The 19,694-nt window shown below is 42.5% G+C and overlaps 1 protein-coding gene across 1 annotated transcript in view; it reads left to right on the forward strand.

Moving 5' to 3' along the window:
- The window catches only part of LOC139557219 (phosphatase and actin regulator 3-like), a 57,956-nt gene that overhangs the window by 13,910 nt on the left and 24,352 nt on the right, over positions 1-19,694 (forward strand). Inside the window, exon 2 of the mRNA XM_071371727.1 lies at positions 19,430-19,594. Coding sequence (XP_071227828.1) covers positions 19,430-19,594 — 165 coding nt within the window. The remainder of the gene's footprint in view (positions 1-19,429; positions 19,595-19,694) is intronic.

The following is a 19,694-nucleotide window of genomic DNA, read 5'->3' on the forward strand; positions in this document are numbered from 1 at the left end:
AGAGCATGGCGCTTTGTGTTTAATTCCTGGGACCCCCCATACTTAAAATGAATGTATGCATGATTGTAAGTTGCTTTGGCTAAAAGTATCCTCTAAATGGCATATATTATTATATGATATTTTAAACTGCGATTTTCTGACTGATTCTTTTGCATACTTGCTCAGTTTGCCAAGCGTGCTTTTATTATGAAGGAAAACAATTTTATTACTGATGTAAAAGGTTTGAGTCACGCTCACACATCATTACCGTCCCATTCACTCTCTGAATGTAGACGAGAAGTTTATCAGAAGCCTAAAATAATTTGCCCCCACACTTAGTTTGACAGTATGCAAGACTCTACATACTAGTAGTTAGTTGAACATCTAAAAACTTTCAATAAACCCTCTACTGTGGACTATCAAAAAAAATGATACCATAAAACCTTTCACTCATTCACGCACACACCTCACCATTCAAACCCTTCAGAATCTGTTAAAATGCTCATTGATCAGCAAGTTCAGGTAGGCCTCAGCACTTAAACCAACAAAGGAAAGTAAGAGCGGTGCTCAACAACAAAGACAGGAATCCAAAAAAGGCCTACCCATACAGGAAAAACCTCCAATAGTGGACTATTTCATGATAAAATATGTTGAAGCCCTCAATAACTCAAGGAGAGATTTATTTAATCTTAGAAGGCTATCATTCTTTATTCCATAAAATGGACAGAACAGGGTCATATTCACTAAAAGGAAGAAAACAGTCCAAAACTGGGAGGTACTATCTGAAGTCGTCCAATAAGAAACACTCTTTTGGTTTCCGTTGCACAACATTTTGGTACAGTGTGCCCTAATGAATACGACCCAGGTATACTGTTCAAAGAGCTGCCTGTCTGCCTCCTCTTCACCCACCTGACTAAGTTCCCACTTCATGCACCTTTTCTCTGCGTCCTGCTCCTAAGAACCAGGGCACCAAATAAAGGAGATAGGGGCCGTATGTATAACGTCTCAGAGTAGGACTGCTGATCTAAGATCAGGTCCCCCCCTGTCCATGTAATCTTATTTGTTGTGATCTAAAAGGAAAAACTGAACCTAAATCAGCACTTCTACTCTGAGATGCTTGATACATATAGCCCGAGTCCTATTTGTGGAAAAGCAAATGCCAGTAGGAAGAGGTAATAGGAAAATACCTCTGATCTGAGGCCCATGGTGAAGTCCTTACTGGAAAAGACAGGACGGCAGCAGTGAGAAAATGTCTTACAGTAGGAAAGAAATCCTGACACTAGCCTGGCCCTGTAGTCAGGAGCACTGAACTAGAAGTAGTCCTGTTTGTCCTCAGTGCTGTCAGTCCAGTCATGCAGTCTATGGACTGAAAGTTACAGCAACGCTAGTAGCCTTGCACTTATGTCTTTTCATGTTTAATAGGAATTTGTGGATAACTCCAGTTATCTGTGACACTTGAAATACTGTCAGATTGTAGCTTAATTCTGCTCGTTCACGTTTCCACAGCATGTTTAGCACGTTTTGTGTCTGAAATGTGGTAGCCTATTATAAATGTAAGTTGAATGAAACCAAATGCTTTGCTTCGCTACTCTCTCAATTGGACAATTTTTGTGAAAGTGACCTACATGCTACTGAGCAAAAATATAAACGCAACATGTATTTAAGCAGATATTCACACCTCAGTAGGTTTTATATTTTTTTTGTATTACTTTTTGCTAGGTATTACTGCACTGTTGAAGCTACACACAAGTATTTCGCTGCACCTGCATAATACATCTGCAAATCTGTGTACAGTCGTGGCCAAAAGTTGAGAATGACACAAATATTAATTTCCACAAAGTTTGCTGCTTCAGTGTCTTTAGATATTTTTGCCAGATGTTACTATGGAATACTGAAGTATAATTACAAGCATTTCAAAAGTGTCAACGGCTTTTATTGACAATGACATGAAGTTGATGCAAAGAGTCAATATTTGCAGTGTTGACACTTCTTTTTCAAGACCTCTGCAATCCGCCTGGCATGCTGTCAAATAACTTCTGGACTGATGGCAGCCCATTCTTGCATAATCAATGCTTGGAGTTTGTCAGAATTTGTGGGGTTTTGTTTGTCCACCCACCTCTTAAGGATTGACCACAAGTTCTCAATGGGATTAAGGTCTGGGGAGTTTCCTGGCCATGGACCCAAAATATAAATGTTTTGTTCCCCGAGCCACTTAGTTATCACTTTTGCCTTATGGCAAGGTGCTCCATTATGCTGGAAAATGCATTGTTCGTCACCAAACTGTTCCTGGATGGTTGTGAGAAGTTGCTCTCGGAAGATGTGTTGGTACCATTCTTTATTCATGGCTGTGTTCTTAGGCAAAATTGTGAGTGAGCCCACTCCCTTGGCTGAGAAGCAACTCCACACATGAATGGTCTCAGGATGCTTTACTGTTGGCATGACACAGGACTGATGGTAGCGCTCACCTTGTCTTCTCCGGACAAGCTTTTTTTCCGGATGCCCCAAACAATCGGAAAGGGGATTCATCAGAATATCAGTCTGTCCCTGATGTTTTTCCTGGAGAGAAGTGGCTTCTTTGCTGCCCTTCTTGACACCAGGCCATCCTCCAAAAGTCTTCGCCTCACTGTGCGTGCAGATGCACTCACACTTGCCTGCTGCCATTCCTGAGCAAGCTCTGTACTGGTGGTGCCCCTATCCCGCAGCTGAATCAACTTTAGGAGAAGGTCCTGGCGCTTGCTGGACTTCCTTGGGTGCCCTGAAGCCTTCTTCACAACAATTGAACCGCTCTCCTTGAAATTCTTGATGATCAGATAAATGGTTGATTTAGGTGCAATCTTACTGGCAGCAATATCCTTGCCTGTGAAGCCCTTTTTGTGCAAAGCAAGGATGATGGCACGTGTTTCCTTGCAGGTAACCATGCTTGACAGAGGAAGAACAATGATTCCAAGCACCACCCTCCTTTTGAAGCTTCCAGTCTGTTATTCGAACTCAATCAGCCTGACAGAGTGATCTCCAGCCTTGTCCTCGTCAACACTCACACCTGTGTTAACGAGAGAATCACTGACATGATGTCAGCTGGTCCTTTTGTGGCAGGGCTGAAATGCAGTGGAAATGTTTTTTGGGGTGTCAGTTCATTTTCATGGCAAAGAAGGACTTTGCAATTAATTGCAATTCATCTGATCACTCTTCATAACATTCTGGAGTATATGCAAATTGCCATCATACAAACTGAGGCAGCAGACTTTGAAAATTTATATTTGTGTCATTCTCAAAACTTTTGGCCACGACTGTACGTGACCAATACATTTTGATTTGATTTTGATTTGAGTCCCTCAGTTACACCATGACTTTCCATTACACCACACTCTCTCTATTTACCACCTCCCCACGTCTCCATTTTTCTTATTCATTCCATCTCTCCCTTTGGCAACTATCTATCCTGCTGCTTCAGTGTGTCTCAGTAACCCTGATCGTGCCGCCTTCCTCTGCACCTAGCTCTGTTGGGTGACCCACACTCTCGCTGCATGCCATGTCAGGGTAATTGACGAGCCAGAAGCAGGATATGACTCATCCCTTGTGTTGCTAAGTGGCTGCTGAAAAGAGCACGGCCACTACAGGGTGGGAGGGAGGCCACTCTCTGACTGTCTCTTCCCATCTCATTTAGATCTAGCGGCTGTACCCTGGGACTCATTTAACTGGAGGACTTGGTGGGTTGACAAACAGACAGATGGGCAGACAGACATGCAGATGGGTAGATAGCTGTAGATACACTGACCAAAAATATAAACTCAACATGCAGTTCATATAAATAAATTAGACCCTAATCTATGGATTTCACATGACTGGGAATACAGATATGCAACTGTTGGACATTAAGAAAAAGGTAGGGGCTTGGATCAGAAAACCAGTCAGTATCTGGTGGGACCACCATTTGCCTCCTGCAGCGCGACACATCTGATTCGCATGGAGTTGATCAGACTGATTGTGGTCTGTGGAATGTTTTCCCACTTCAATTGATGTGTGAAGTTGCTGGATATTGGTGGGAACTGGAACAGGCTGTCGTACACATCGATCCAGAGAATCCCAAACATGCTCAATGGATGACATGTCTGGTGAGTATGGGAGCCATAGAAAAATTGGGAAATTTTTAGCTTTTGGGAATTGTGTACTGATCCTTGTGACATGGGGCCGTGCATTATAATGCTGAAACATGAGGTGATGGCGGCGGATGAAGGGCATGACAATGGGCCTCAGGAACTCATCACGGTATCTCCGTGCATTCAAATTATCATCGATAAAATGCAATTGTGTTCGTTGTCCGTAGCTTATGCCTGCCCATACCATAACCCCACCGCCACCATGGGGCACTCTGTTCACAACATTGACATCAGCAAACCGCTCACCCACACAACGCCATACACATGGTCTGCGGTTGTGAGGCCTGTTGGACGTACTGCCAAATTCTCTGAAACGACATTGGAGAGGCGGCTTATAGTAGAGAAATTATCATTCAATTCTCTGGCAACAGCTCTGGTGAACATTCCTGCAGTCAGCACGCCAATTGCACGCTACCTCAACTTGAGACATATGTTGTGCTGTGTGACAAAACTGCACATATTAGAATGGTATTTTATTCTCCCCAGCATAAGGTGCACCTGTATAATGATCATGCTGTTTTAATCAGCTTCTTGATATGCCACACCTGTCAGGTGGATGGATTATCTTGGCAAATGAGAAATGCTCACTAACAGGTATGTAAAAAAAAAAAAAATGGGCTGAACATTTGAGAGAAATAAGCTTTTTGTGCATATGAAACATTTCTGGGATATTTTATTTCAGCTCATGAAACATGGTACCAACACTTTACATGTTGCGTCTTAAATCGACACACTGATTGATAGCCCATAGGCCGCCTAGACTATTTCCAAGGTAACAAAACAATTCATCAATGATGGACTTTGGGTGAACTATTCCTTTAATCACATTTCTATAATGGAACTAGAGCTGTAATTCACGAAGCTGTCAGCTCGCGACTCATTCATCTCGGCCGGGCCAAAACCAGGAAGTCAGTCAAGGCCACCTGTTTGTTGCAGCAAAAAATCTCTTAATTTCCCTCTTGAGCCACTCATATTCTCCCTAGAGGCAGGAGAAACACTTACTAGAGGAACTCCTAAGGAATAGCAAAAATGAATCCCATGCAGGTTAAAATCTCATAAGGATCTGCTCCTTTCTTTCAATTTTCGTCTAAAATGACACCCAAATCTAACTGCCTGTAGCTCAGGCCCTGAAGCAAGCATATGCATTTTCTTGGTACCATTTGAAAGGAAACACTATGACGTTTGTGGAAATGTGAAAGTAATGTAGATGAATGTCACATATTAGATCTGGTAAAAGATAATACAAAGAAAAAAAAACAACGTTTTTTGAATTTTATTTTTGTACCATCTTTGAAATGCAAGAGAAAGGCCATAATGTATTATTCCAGCCCAGGTGCAATTTAGATATCGGCCACTAGATGGCAGCAGTGTATGTGCAAAGTTTTAGTCTGATCCAATGAACCATTGCATTTCTGTTCAAAATGCTGTATTAAGACTGCCCAAATGTGCCTTTTCATGTTCAAAACTGTGCACTCTCCTCAAACAATAGCATGGTATTATTTCACTGTAATAGCTACTGTAAATTGGACAGTGCAGTTAGCTTAAATTCTTGTTAATATTTCTGCCCATATCAGATATGCCTATATCCTGGGAAATGTTCTTGTTACGTACAACCTCATGCTAATCGCATTAGCCTACGTTAGCTCAACCGTCCCGCAGGGGACCAATCAATCCTGAAGAAGTATTAAACGTTTCTTTTTCATGAGCGATCTGGGCCACGACTTGTACACTTTGTCCATGGACATACATTTCATCAGTTGGTTGTAAATGTAGCATCTACTTTCGAAGTGAGTGATGTCTCTTCTCAACTTGTCACAATGCCTGTGGTACAGATGAAGGATCTTCATTTGATCACTCTGTTGCAGGATAACTTTCCTGCAATGCAAGGACATTTGTAATGTATGTATTTGAGGTTTAAGAAGGCTGATGAAGTTTGTAATTTCCACTTTGAAATTTTAGCCTTAATTTTCTTTTATGACAAACGTATCAACACCTACAAAAATTTCCATTAATTACAATCCACATAATTCACATTTCCTGTTGCTGTAGGATTATTTTCCTGCTGTGGCAAACTGGCTAAAATCCTGAAGATCCTACATATGTACAGCTCATCACAGCTTGGTCAATAAGAGTAAGTCCATAGGACCATCTACAGCATCTGTCACATGATTATCACCACCAATGTTCCCTCTAATGTTTGGGAGCCCTGAGCTAATTTTAGGTCTTGTGAGCAGAAACTTTAATTGTGAACATTTTGTGCAACTTCGTGCGCGTTTACAGTGAACACTGAGGCTGTGAATTACATTGTGTTGTATGATGCAAGAAACCACTTTACAATTAATTATTATTACCATACAGATAATTAGACAATGTAGGCAACCCCTCTGCCTGTTGGATTATTTGCATATTCAAGACTGTGTCAAAATGCAACGCTCCTCCTTTAATCAGGAAGACGTAAGCTTTTTACATGACTTGCTTTTCTAAGACCGCTCGAAATGTAGCCTACACGTTTTGTGTCCCCTTGTAGAAAGCAGTAACTCCCCATTGCTGACCTAATAATTATCTATGACTGAGCTAATACCTCACTAACAAGGAAATAATATCAACAAATGTGTACACACGCGGCTCTGATCTCATCTGATCTGAAAAGCGCATTCACTCGCAGGTGATCGAAAGGCCGCTTGTGATCTACACCGCCAATAGAATTATACTCCTTTGCGTGGCTCTAACTACAACAAAACCAAACTCAGTCTTGCAAAGTTAGATTTGTTTTGTTGCATTGAAAAGGGTCTGGTATAATGTTGCTTCGATCACAGAAAAAACGTTAATCTATATTGTGCAAACTAATGGGTGAAGTTCAATCTCTTGAGTCTCTGCGTGGCATTTCTTCTGCGCTGCAGTCGTGGTGGAGGTGCGCGCTCCGCGAGTGCAGTTTTAGAGGGAACATTGATCATCACTGCTATCATACTGTCCACACTGACACCATACCACACTGTTCTTACCTTTCAACTTGTACTGTAACACTACTGCATGTTGTACTGGGACACTGTAATTACAAGAGCTGCAAGTGAGGTAAATGGGACAAACTGTTAGTGTATGCCTGGTCGGGCACAGCTCACTGTGGGATCTCTGTCTTCTCCACACATGAAAATGAAACGGCAACAACAAGCCTTGGTGGTTAGAGCATTGGGACAGTAACTGAAATGTTGTTGGATCGAATCCCTGAGCTGACAAGGTACAAATCTGTCGTTCTGCCCCTGAGCAAGGCAGTTAACCCACTGTTCCCCAGGCGCTGAAGACTGGATGTCTATTAAGGCAGCCCCCCAAACCTCTCTGATTCTGAGGGTTTGGGTAAAATGCGGAAGACACATTTCAGTTGAACGACTGACTAGGTATCCCCCTTTCCCTTTCCTTATGCTAATTCCCTGAGGTTGTGGATGCAGATTAGGCATTTGACAGTGTGCGAACTGTGCCAAATGACAGGGAATAAGCATTGGTGTGTGTGTATTTGCGCGCATGCGCATAAGTTTGTGTGTGCGTCCATGCGTCTATACGTATACATGTGCTTGGGAACGTGTTTGTTGGAGAACTAGCACGACTGCCTGAGCTTGCGCAATACCGAAAAATCACAGCCGGAATCAGACTGAGTGGGAAAGCAGCCAGGCAGTTCAGCGATAGCCCTGTGAGACTGTCTTGGAACTAGGACCCGAGCAAAGTGAAACACCTGTCATGTGTTAAAGGGATAGTTCAACCAAATTACAAATTTAGACATTGGTTTTCTGTAAGCAGTTTATGGACAAGGTTTGACAGCAATCCATGCTTTGAGGGTGACTGAGTGTGACTGTTTTTGATGTGTGCAGAGGGTCTCTGATTCAAGCCCAGGTTGGGTTGAGGAGAGAGGTGGAAGCAACACTGTTACACTTTCACCTATCCAGCCCTTTCCAATCAATGAGGAAAATTATAGTTTTGGCCCTTGCACAACAGAGGAGGACCACCTCTGCCTGTGTGAAAAGCCAGAGAGCTACTGTAGAATTGCCCTCCTGGGCTATCTGGCCTACATTGAGGGATAGACTGTGAAGCTGTTGTAAATAGACACTTGTATTAAAAGTTACCTGAGGTCTATTGGATAGTTTCCGTATTCATCGACATCAATCATCAAATTTTGGGGGTTGTGTACCAATACCATGCTCTGGTATTCTTCTATTTTTTTCCTTGTATAATTTCATTAGTCATTTTCTAATCCAAAACAAAATCTTGGATCGGTGAAAACCATATGGTACAATTGAAGCCCACTGGAGGCTTGGTAGGAGGTTGCTTTTGTAACCGGTGTGAAATGGCTAGCTAGTTAGAGGTGCACGCTAATAGCGTTTCAATCGGTGACGTCACTGGCTCTGAGAACCTTGAGGTAGTTGTTTCCCTTGCTCTACAAGGGCTGCAGTTTTTGTGGAGCGATAAGTAACGATACTCTGAGGGTGACTGTTTTTGATGTGTGCAGAGGGTCTCTGATTCAAGCCCAGGTTGGGGTGAGGAGAGAGACGGAAGCAACACTGTTACACTTTCACCTATCCAGCCCTTTCCAATCAATGAGGATGAGGAGAGTGAACATGTAGACTAATGAGCCCCCCACACACTTGGTTTTGGCTGGTATTAGAGGCCAACCCTAACTCCCATTTATGTTGAATTTTCACTTCTAGCCTACCATTTGAAATGTATGCATGACTAAGTGAAAATTCCCCTTAAGTGGAAGTTAGGATTCACCCGTCCATGTATAGCCAGAGTTTCCCACTCCGACGATGTGTGTGATTCTGTCAGAGATAGATGATCAAGGGAGAGGGAACTCCCCAGTCCCTTACTCAAATAAACAGTGTCTGGGCTGGGAACACAAGGCTATAGAGAGAAGGAGAGGGGGAGGACTGAAAAAGAACAATGAGCCCAAGGCGGACTAGGTAGAAGAGGTAGACAGACTTCCCAGCCACTCAAGGGATGCCAACATCAAATCATTACAGAGGAAGCCCTTTCAGAGTAACTGTTAGCTTGATAAGCACTTACAGTAGAGCAGTATTGAACACAACGATCCTTACAGGCCCTCTCTTGAGATGGTAAATTAAATACATGGCTGTATCAGATGACAGTAATAGAAGGACTTTGGTTGTAAGGGAGATTAATCTATCTATTCATTGTCTCACCGGACTGTTTGGAGTACGTGGGAGAATGCAGGGCAGTCGTGTGTGTGTGAGAGAGAGAGGTATACCAGCATTGTATGGATGGTGGGCATTCTGTATTCTTTCAGCACCATGGAGAGAGAGCGAAACACTCGCATTGCAGTGGCACTCCTGGGCTGGTATTCACAAAGCTTCTCAGAGTAGGAGTACTGATTTAGGATGAAGTCCCCCCTGTCTTATTCATCATGGTATGAAGTGAAAAAACGGATGCTAGAGCTGTACACCTACTCTAAGACACTTTGTGAATACGGGCCCTGAACCCATAGGCCAGGCTTTAGACTGGAGTACATGAAAAAATTACCCCTCAGTACAGGTTAGCTTTAGGCCTAATCGAACTTCGATCGAGTACAGGCTTAGCTGAATGAACAACAGACATAATGTAACATGACATTTTATTAAATAGGTTGGGGAATGGCCTCGTCTCTGAGGGAAGATCTTTGGAGCTAGATGATGTGATGGCAGGTAGCCCTATGTGGGGCTGCTGACATCGAAACTCCCCACTGTGGGAAAGGAGTTCCAATGACTTGCCTGATAGCTGGTGGATGGTTTATCAAAAACTTTTGCTGAAAAACAGCAAGTGAGAGAACAAGGGTTAGTTGACATATAACTACAGACCAAGATTTACGCCCATTGGGTGAGCGAGAGATGTCTCAAGTTTTGAGGGAGGATACAATTAGCATGCTGACTGCAGGAATGTCCACCAGAGCTGTTGCCAGAGAATTTACTGTTCATTTCTCTACCATAAGCCGTGTCCAACATCGTTTTAGAGAATTTGGCAGAATGTCCAAGCGGCCTCACAACCACAGACCATGTGTAACGACATCAGCCCATGGCCTCCACATCTGCCTTCCTCAACTGACTGTCTGAGATGATCAACCCGGACAGCTGATGAATCTGTGCGTTTACACAACAAAATCATTTCTGCAAACCTGTCAGAAACCATCTTAGGGAAGCTCATCTGCACGCTCATCTTCCCCATCAGGGTCTTGACTGCAGTTCGGCGTTGTAACTGAATTCAGTGGGCAAATGTCATCTTCGATGGTCAATGGCACGCTGGAGAAGTGTGCTCTCGGTTTCAACTGTACCAGGCAGACAGCGTGTATGGTGTCGTGTGGGCTAGCGGTTTGCTGATGTCAACGTTGTGAACAGAGTGCCCCATGGTGGCGGTGGGGTTATGGTATGAGCAGGCATAAGCTACGGACAACAAACACAATTGCATTTTCTCTATGGCAATTTGAATGCACAGAGATACCGTGACGAGATCCTGAGGCCCATTGTCGTGCCATTCATCTGCCGCCATCACCTCATGTTTCAGCATGATAATGCACAGCCCCATGCCGCAATGATTTGTACACAATTCCCAGAAGCTGAACATGTCTCAGTTCTTCCATGGCCTGCATATTCACCACACATGTCATGTTTGGGATGCTCTGGATTGATGTGTACGACAGCCTGCTCCAGTTCCCGCCGATATCCAGCAACTTTGCACAGCCATTTGAAGAGGAGTGCGACAACATTCCACAGGCCACAATCAACAGCCTGATCAACTCTATGCGAAGGAGATGTGTCGCGCTGCACGAGGCAAATGGTGGTCACACCAGATACTAACTTAAAAAATAAAATAATTTTAAGGTATCAGTGATCAATAGATTCATATCTGTATTCCCAGTTATGTGAAATCCATAGATTAGTGCATTATGAATTTATTTAAATTGACTGATTTCCTTATGAACTAAGGAAAGTAACTCTGTAAAATCTTTGAAATTGTTGCATGTTGCGTTTTTATATTTTTGTTCAGCGTAATATTATGTGAGCTAAACATACAAAAAAAAAAACATATTCAATATTTTCCTTAAAATATACATATTTTTAGAATGCTAATGTTACGGTCCCCACTGAAACAAAAAATACTTAATTTTATCATCCTTGAAACATTGAATTGAAATACTGTAGAATTCCATTCATTCCTATTGAGAACTGCTGTTACTGGGGAGTGCCAATATGGCTGACCAGTGGCTTCAAACCCTCTCAATCAGAGGAGGTTGGTGGCACCTTAATTGGGGAGAACGGGCTTGTGCAAATGGCTGGAGCGGAATCCATATGTTTGATGCCATTCCATTCGCGCCGTTCCAGCCCTTATTATAAGCCGTCCTCCCCTCAGCAGCTTCCACTGCTTTCAATGGACAATTCATAGCATCAGCAATCTGGGGTTTATATACATTATTGGTTGTGACTGTTAGGAGAAAGAGGTAGGGAGAGAGATTTTATCTGTCTATATGTACAAACACGGGTTTGTTCTCCCAACCCACTCAGGTCATGTATCTGTCTTCTTATGGCAAACCAGACACGTTGCTGACACGCACATTCACCACACACACGAATGCACACCGCATGCACACGCACACTTGCCATTAATACAGTTATGTACTTACTGTCTGTGAAAGCGAAGCATTTGCTCACTAACGCTTTTCTACTGCCTGCTGTATTCTATGTCCAACTGAATTTGCCATGCTCTTTTTTGGTGCATGTGTTTGTTGAGTTATAAAGCATTGCAATCCAGATGATTTTTTTAAAATACATTTTTATTCAGAGACGCACTTTAGCTCATAACAAGGTAGTACTGTACTTGCATATAGTGGCGTGACTGTCAATATATTATTTTTCACTGCTCAACTTATTTCTTAAGCTGTTCTTATTTGTGGATGTATGTGACCTGTTAAACCAGTATGAATCAGAACCATTCCACTTACAGTACCAGTCAAAAGTTTGAAATCCTACTCATTCCAGGATTTTTCTTTGTTTTTACTATTCTCTGTATTGTAGAATAATAGTGAAGACATCAACACTATGAAATAACACATATGGAATCATGTAGTAACCAAAAAGGTGTTTAAACTAATGAAAGTATATTTTATATTTGAGATTCTTCAAAGTAGCCACCATTTGCCTTGATGACAGCTTTGCACTCTTGGCATTCTCTCAACCAGCTTCACCTAGAATGCTTTTCCAACCGTCTTGAAGGAGTTCCCACATGCTGAGCACTTGTTGGCTGCTTTACCTTCACTCCCAAACATGCAGAGATGGCTACTTTGAAGAATCTAAAATATAAAATCTATTTTGATTAGTTTAACTTTAAAAACATTTTTTTGGGGTTACTACATGATTCCATTTGTTATTACATAGTTTTGATGTCTTCACTATCATTCTACAATGCAGAAAATAGTACAAATAAAGAAAAACCCTTGAATGAGGTGTGTCCAAACTTTTGACTGGTTCTGTATGTATCACTAAAATGTCAGCAGTGGGGAGTTCTGTGCGCCTCCCTCTGTCTATTCTGCCTAAGCGACCATGACGCTGTAGTAGTAGACTGCCAGTACAGTGTTGCCTGTAAAGGGCCCAATGGAAGCCATTCCGCACACATACAGTATACGCGTACTGAACGCATACACACGCACCGGTATGTGCACACCACACACCTACACACGCAGGCCCATTCCACACATACAAGTATGTTTCAACTGCTACACAAATGTGCATAACCCTAACACACCCGCACAATTCTGCATGTGCACACACACACACATGCTCTTTCAGGCATTGACCTAAATCAGCGGAATAACTGCAATAAATTACACAAGAGCACACACCCACCTGAGCCTGCTAGTGTACAACTGCCAAGTAGACCGAAACCACCACCATTCACAAGAAATCTGAAAACCTAAAGTATGTGGTGCTCTATTCATTATACAGAGGCAATTACATTTTCAGGGGGCAGACTTGTCCATTAGTCAGTATTATATTTTATTTTTTATGTCCTGCATCCTCTTTTTATGTTTAGTCACAGACATGAACAGACACTTGACTATTTGAAACCAAAGAGCTGAGGGTGCTCTCTCTCTCTCTCGATACAGATCTATTCTTAGTGCCTGAGCCTATTGTGTGAGTGACAGGAGTTGGGCACGAAATACACTTTTAGCACGACTAGCTACATCCAACTGGTTTTAATCTGTTTGCTTTCAGGGAGATGCTGGATCCTTAGGGTGGTATGATCAGTGTGTGACCTTACTGTGTGTGATTTGATTTCCGTACTATTTCCTTGTCAAAGACCAGCCCATGGTCAGTGTGTACAGTACACTTCCAAAAGGGCTGTCCCTATTAGGATAACCTTTTTGGGTTCCATGTACTGTAGAACCCTCTGTGGAAAGGGTTTTACAGGGAACCCAAAAGTGTTCTACCTGGAACCAAAAAGTGTTCAAGGAGTTCTCCTATTGCGACAGCCGAAGAACCGTTTTAGGTTCTAGATGGCACCTTTTTTTCCCTAAGAGTGTACAGATGTAGGATCTTAATTTGAACCAGTTTGCTACAGCAGGAAAATAATCCTGCAGCAACAGGAAATGTGAATTATTATGTGGATTATCATTAATACATTTTTTTGTAGGTGTAGATACATTTTTTGTTAGGGCAAATCAAGTCTGAAATTGGAAATTACAAACTTTAGAAGCCTTTTAACTCAAATACAGCAACAAAAGAGTGACCAAATTAAGATCCTACATCTATATGTTACGTGATTTAACCTTAAAGCAGCATGCCAGGTTCAGGCCATGAGACAAATTGTGGGTGCGTGCGTGCACATGTATTTGCGTGTATACATCCGTGTTTGTGTACAGTATATGCATATGCCTTGTGTGTGTCAAAATCATAACCAACGTAGCGCTTATCCTATGCAGATACAAGACAAAGGGCAGAAATAAGCCTCCTCGAAAAGACATACAAACAGGACTTGATCCGAAGTGTTCTTTACTTGAAACGATGTAAAACAGGACTTGATCGTTTTACATCGAAGTGTTTCTTTGTGAGGCTGCCTGCAGTAGTCGGTCTATTTGTGTACTCCCCCACCAGTCCTCATTCTTAACTCAAACATATGGTAACAAACAAGGCCCTCGGGCACTTACTATTGGCTGCTCTCATTGCTGACATTGTTTCTTAAAGCCAGTAGCCCACACATATGAGAATACCACACATAAGGCCGGGTTCTCAGACTCCGGAATAGTTATTCAGCTGATTTAGGTAAGTCTACTCCTGAACTGAAAAGCATATTCAATGCAGAATCTCTTAAGTCCAGGCCGTATTCATAAAGCGTCTCAAAGTAGGATTGCCTTTATATCAATGCCTTTTTAGATCCTAATTAATTAAGATTACACAGACACCGGGGACCTGATCCCAGATCAGCACTCCTACTCTAAGACGCTTTATGAATACAGGCCAAGGAGTAGAATACATGTAGATGATATTTGTGATATAGCTCGATCTCACATACAACATCCACTCACCCATTGACTTTGCATAAGGATGCAACTCAAAATAGCTTTGTATGGAAGGGTCTACTGTTTAAAACGGTTTAGTGGGGGTTTGATACCTTTTTATTCCCTGTAACTATATTTGCCATTTATACGATGTTATCATTCAATTCAGTGCTAAGCAATAGCAAAGATATAAGTGATGCATTGACCAACCAGTTGCTAGTGTGGACACTCCACTCTTCATAGAGACCAGCTGGCTCTGAACTCAGCACCTTCCTTTGTGTTGCAGGTGCTCTCTAGTCTCGATCAGATCACTTTCCCTCTTAAATCACTGTGGCTGCTCACTAGGAAGCATTGACACAGTCAGTCTTTCTCGCTCTGTCTCTATGTTTCTCTGTGTGTGTTCTGGTAGTTAGCTGTGTGCTCTGATTGTGGACACCCCGTAGGCGGTAGGCCATGGACAGATGGCAGCAAAGTTGCAGTGCCGGGGGGGTGTGTGTGTGTGTGTGTGTGTGTGTGTGTGTGTAACTGAGGAGGTTAGCTGGCATGGCAGTGGGTAAGGAGGTGGACTGTTCAAGGGCACATTGTTAGTCCCCCTGGTGAAGGAAAAATGGGGTGATGGAAAGTAGCTTTGAACACGAGTCAGGACTGAACTGAGAAGACCCTGAATCCCAAATCAACTGCTAGCCCCTACCCCCTATACACTTGGATATATCTGAGACAATTGGATAGGTGAAAGTGATATGGTGACAATTCCACCTGGCCTATCAGAGGGCATGATGAAGCCATTGACAATCTCTAGACATAGCCATATCCTGAGCTGTGAATGGATTTCTGGAGTTGTTTTGATCCATTAGTTTTCACTGTGGGATTGGAGCCATGTTACTCTACAAGTAGCCTCTGTCGAGTCCCCAACAGCCAGGTTTTCAGGGGAAATGGAAAGATCCTGTGACACGACTTCCACTTTTGGACATTAACAAGGTGACACTCCATCTTAACTCCTCCGCATTTACTGGATTGGTTGAACAGTGCAGAAGAGAACCTCCCCCGGCATTTTTTCCCTTCTCGTCAAGACCAGTATGTAGGGGATCTAGTTTCAGGCATGTCTTTTACACCTGCTACGTTAGGTTAATCTACAAGCTATGTGTGTGTATCGTGTGAGTCTGACCTCCACCGACTGTGACATTGCACCACGAAGTGCACTTCAACAATGCCCTTGTAATACGGACATAAGGCTGTTTATAATATAATTGCACCTATGAACAGCCCACCTTTCAATTCCACCTTAGAACAGCAGACGTTAGGTACAACCGTGTCTGTCATACTATGTCAGCCATGTTTTATGTCTGTTGACTTTTGGCATTAGATAGACAGTTGTAAATTAATTCCAATTATTTGTTGGAGATTTAATGTTATGAATGAGTGTGATATGGCAGGTTAAGTAGGACCAAATACAGAGCAGGGTCATGTTCATTGGGGCACGCAACTGAGAACATTTTATAATGATTTGCAAATTCAAGTAGTCCCTCCTGGTTTTTGTCAGTTTTCTTCTGTTTGGTGCCCAAAATTGTATTTATTTATTTAACCTTTATTTAACCAGGAAGGGCTCATTGAGATTTAAAATCTCTTTTTCAAGAGTGTCCTGGCCAAGATAGGCAGCACCAAGTCATTACAAAAATTACAGACAAACAACATGAAAAACTACAAGTAATCTAGTAAAGACCATAGAATTCACAAGAGTATAACAAAATCAAAAACCGCAAATTAAAAACATTGACAGGTCAGGGAATCAGCCTCAATCTTTCATCAGTGATTTAAAAAAACACCAATCGGGACAAGTTCTTCCAGTTCAAAATTATTTTGTAAGGTGTTCCAAGATGGCGCAGAGTACATAAAAGACCTTTTACCAAATTCAGTTCGGACATTTGGAACAGTTAGCAGGATAAAGTCCAGCGAACAAAGAGAGTACCCACCACATTTCTGAACAATAAAAATGCCCAAATAAAAAGGTAGTAAACCCAAAAATGGCTTGGTAAATAAAAGTATACCAGTGACTGAGCCTACGAGTGACTAGAGAAGGCCAGCCAACCCTGGTATACAAAGTGCAGTGGTGCGTAAGGGTTTTGCAGTTTAAAATAAATCTCAAAGTGCCATGGTAAAGAGTGTCAATTGATCTCAAACACTGAGCGGAAGCATTCATATATAAAATATCCCCATAGTCTAGTAAAGGCATAAATGTAGCTGATACTAGCCTCCTTCTGGCTTCAAATGAACACAACCCTGGTCTTCAAGTGTGTGAAAAGTGAGGGAGTTACCATTGTAACTAATTCCACAATTTGAAGAACCCTTACCATAGCATCCACACTAAAGGGTATTCATTACAACATAATAAGGCCTAATTCAAGTATTGTTATTATTTTTGGTTTTATTGTGACAGTACAGCAGTAACCTCTCACAACACTGTCAGTCACGCATGAAAATATCTATTTTGCTCTATATCTGACCGTCACACTTGATTGTGCACTTGGCCTTGAATCAAAAAGACACTAAGTCACAGGAAAACAGAATGTATCATCAGATATTCAGCTAGCAATAAAGATAGCTACATCTACCCCCCTAAAATACTAACATCTTTTAAATGTTAAAATATTTAGAATCTGTCCTCTCATATTTCCATGAGTGACTATCATAATGACATTTGCTTTGTTCTCCTTACTTCCTCAGTAAAAGACTACAGGATGAGTGGCTGGCTGTGGAGCTATACAGAGCAGGCTTGCTGGTTAAAATTCCGGTTTTGAATTTGCTGACAGCATGGTTTAACAGGGTGGGGTCCCTCCCCAGTGACATGCACAGTGGTTTAGTAGAATTGGACTATTTATCGAATCCCTGAGTTTAGTAGACTATGATTCTTTATTGAATCCTCAGTATCATTAGGTAACATGGCGACTGTCTACATAATATAAAACATCTAGCAAGTCTGAGAACTAGAATACTTTATGCACCATATACTATGAAAATCATTGGACTCTAATGCTGCAAACAATTAGAATTCCCCCTTTTTTCCCCACAAAATGTATTTCATCTAAACTTTACAGTTAAAGTGTTCCAGACTTCTCGTGCTTGTATAGGCTATTAGTCTGCTAGCCTAATACACACTGTTTGTTGGACTGCAAAGAAAAGGTGTGCTGCCTAAACACGATACATGGATTTAATGAACCCAAAGTTTACGTCAGCATATTCATTTAAATAGTATTGTTCATCACAGACCTTTCATGATGGAAATGTATCATTTTTTTTATATATATATCCCCATCCTTTGAAAAAAAGGCTGAGCTTTCTCCAAATTCAATGTTATGTGACTACATTTTTTAAACCATTAAAAAAAATACTTGATATACATTATGAATTGCTGGGCTCTGATTGGCTGCTGGAGATTCTCCTTCCGTATGGCAACAGCCTGGAATCCCCCCCCCTCTCTACTCCTGTCCCCCTCCCCTTTTCTACTCAGACCTCCTCCACGCTGCTTACCCTCTTCCTTGGATGCACTTGGACTGCTCTGCCTCTGAGGGGGCTCCTCTCCACCGACTGACTGCAGCATCTGGATGTGGTCGCCATGGAAACAGCAATGGTCCAACCCCCCCATTCTCCTTCTCCCCCCTTTTCTAAGCGCGCTGTGCTAATGCTCGCCGCTGCACGTCTTCAGGCTTGACCTGGATTCCGTGGTGTGCTGGTGTTTCCCCATTTATTTGGGGTCCAATGCCAGAGCCCGCTCCTCCCCCACATCCCATCCCCAGGCCATGAGTTTGTAAGAAGAGAGAATATTGTGTCGCTTACAGTATCGGGGCTCTATCCACCCTCCCTCTCTCCCACTCTACTCACACAGAGCCTCAGTGAACTGAGGTCATTTGATTAAACTGCCACCTCTGCTGAATAAAGAAACCAAAATGTCTGCCTCCTGCCTGTTCCTGTTGTAGTGGGTTTAGTCGCACTGTTTTCTGCCTGGATTTTTTTCTGGTCTATTTACTGTACATTTGAATATATGTCCTCTGTTTGAGATTGAATGTTAATACAACATGACAGTCCGAACGCATGTAAGTCAGTATAGCTGTTGTGTGGGCGCGTGGCCGTGTCACTCATGCAGTCATTTATTGAAATCCGTGTTCCCTTCTGATGTTGAGGAGCTCTTGATGTGGGAATGTCAAATCAGTCACCACAGTCAGTTCATCACATCAGACTAATAGATGGAGCAAGATTATCAGCGATGCAGTTTTTCTGTACATACTCTGCTTATGCCTTCATGAGAAACTTGTTTGGGTTGATGCACCTGTTTTTCTCTTGGGAGCTGTGGCTTTTCTATTTGGTGCTCCATCTTTAGCAGCTGTAGAGTCTTGCTTTAGGGTTTCTCCTCAAGTCTTAAAGGGGAAAACCATATGAGACATATGGATGGCACGTTCTCGTTGTTCATAAACTATTTTCTCTCCGTTTGTTATTTCTATTGAATTGAAATACGTTTCATTTACGTATGCATTGAGTGAACAATGACACCATGGCATGATTTGCCAAACCATGAAATGCTCATATGATGGGATTATTTGCATATTTAAATGTTAACACATTTCTTTCCTCCTACCCATACCTCTCTTCTTCACCCATCTCTCCACATCCCTGTCTCTACCCCTTCCTTCCTTACTCCGTTCCTACTCTCTCTTTTCTCTCTCTCCTGTCTCTCCATCCTCCCTGTCTACCCCCACACCTCTCGCCCTGGTTGCAGTGGAGGTGATGGACCAGCAGAGGGTTCTACATAGTGGCTGCCTGGTATTGGGGGTGCACACCCCGCCCATCCGCCGCAACAGCAAGCTGGCGAGCCTGGGGCGCATCTTCAAACCCTGGAAGTGGAGGAAAAAGAAAACCGAGAAGCTGAAGCAGAGCTCCACAGGTGAGAGAGACCCATCGGTAAACTACACAAACACGCACACTCACCTTTTCCTCTTCCCTACCAAGTTAGGCCAGGCGTAGCATATTATGAGTAAAAGCAC

This window comes from Salvelinus alpinus, chromosome 28, assembly GCF_045679555.1.
Source record: "Salvelinus alpinus chromosome 28, SLU_Salpinus.1, whole genome shotgun sequence".
Classification (NCBI taxonomy): Eukaryota; Metazoa; Chordata; class Actinopteri; order Salmoniformes; family Salmonidae; genus Salvelinus; species Salvelinus alpinus.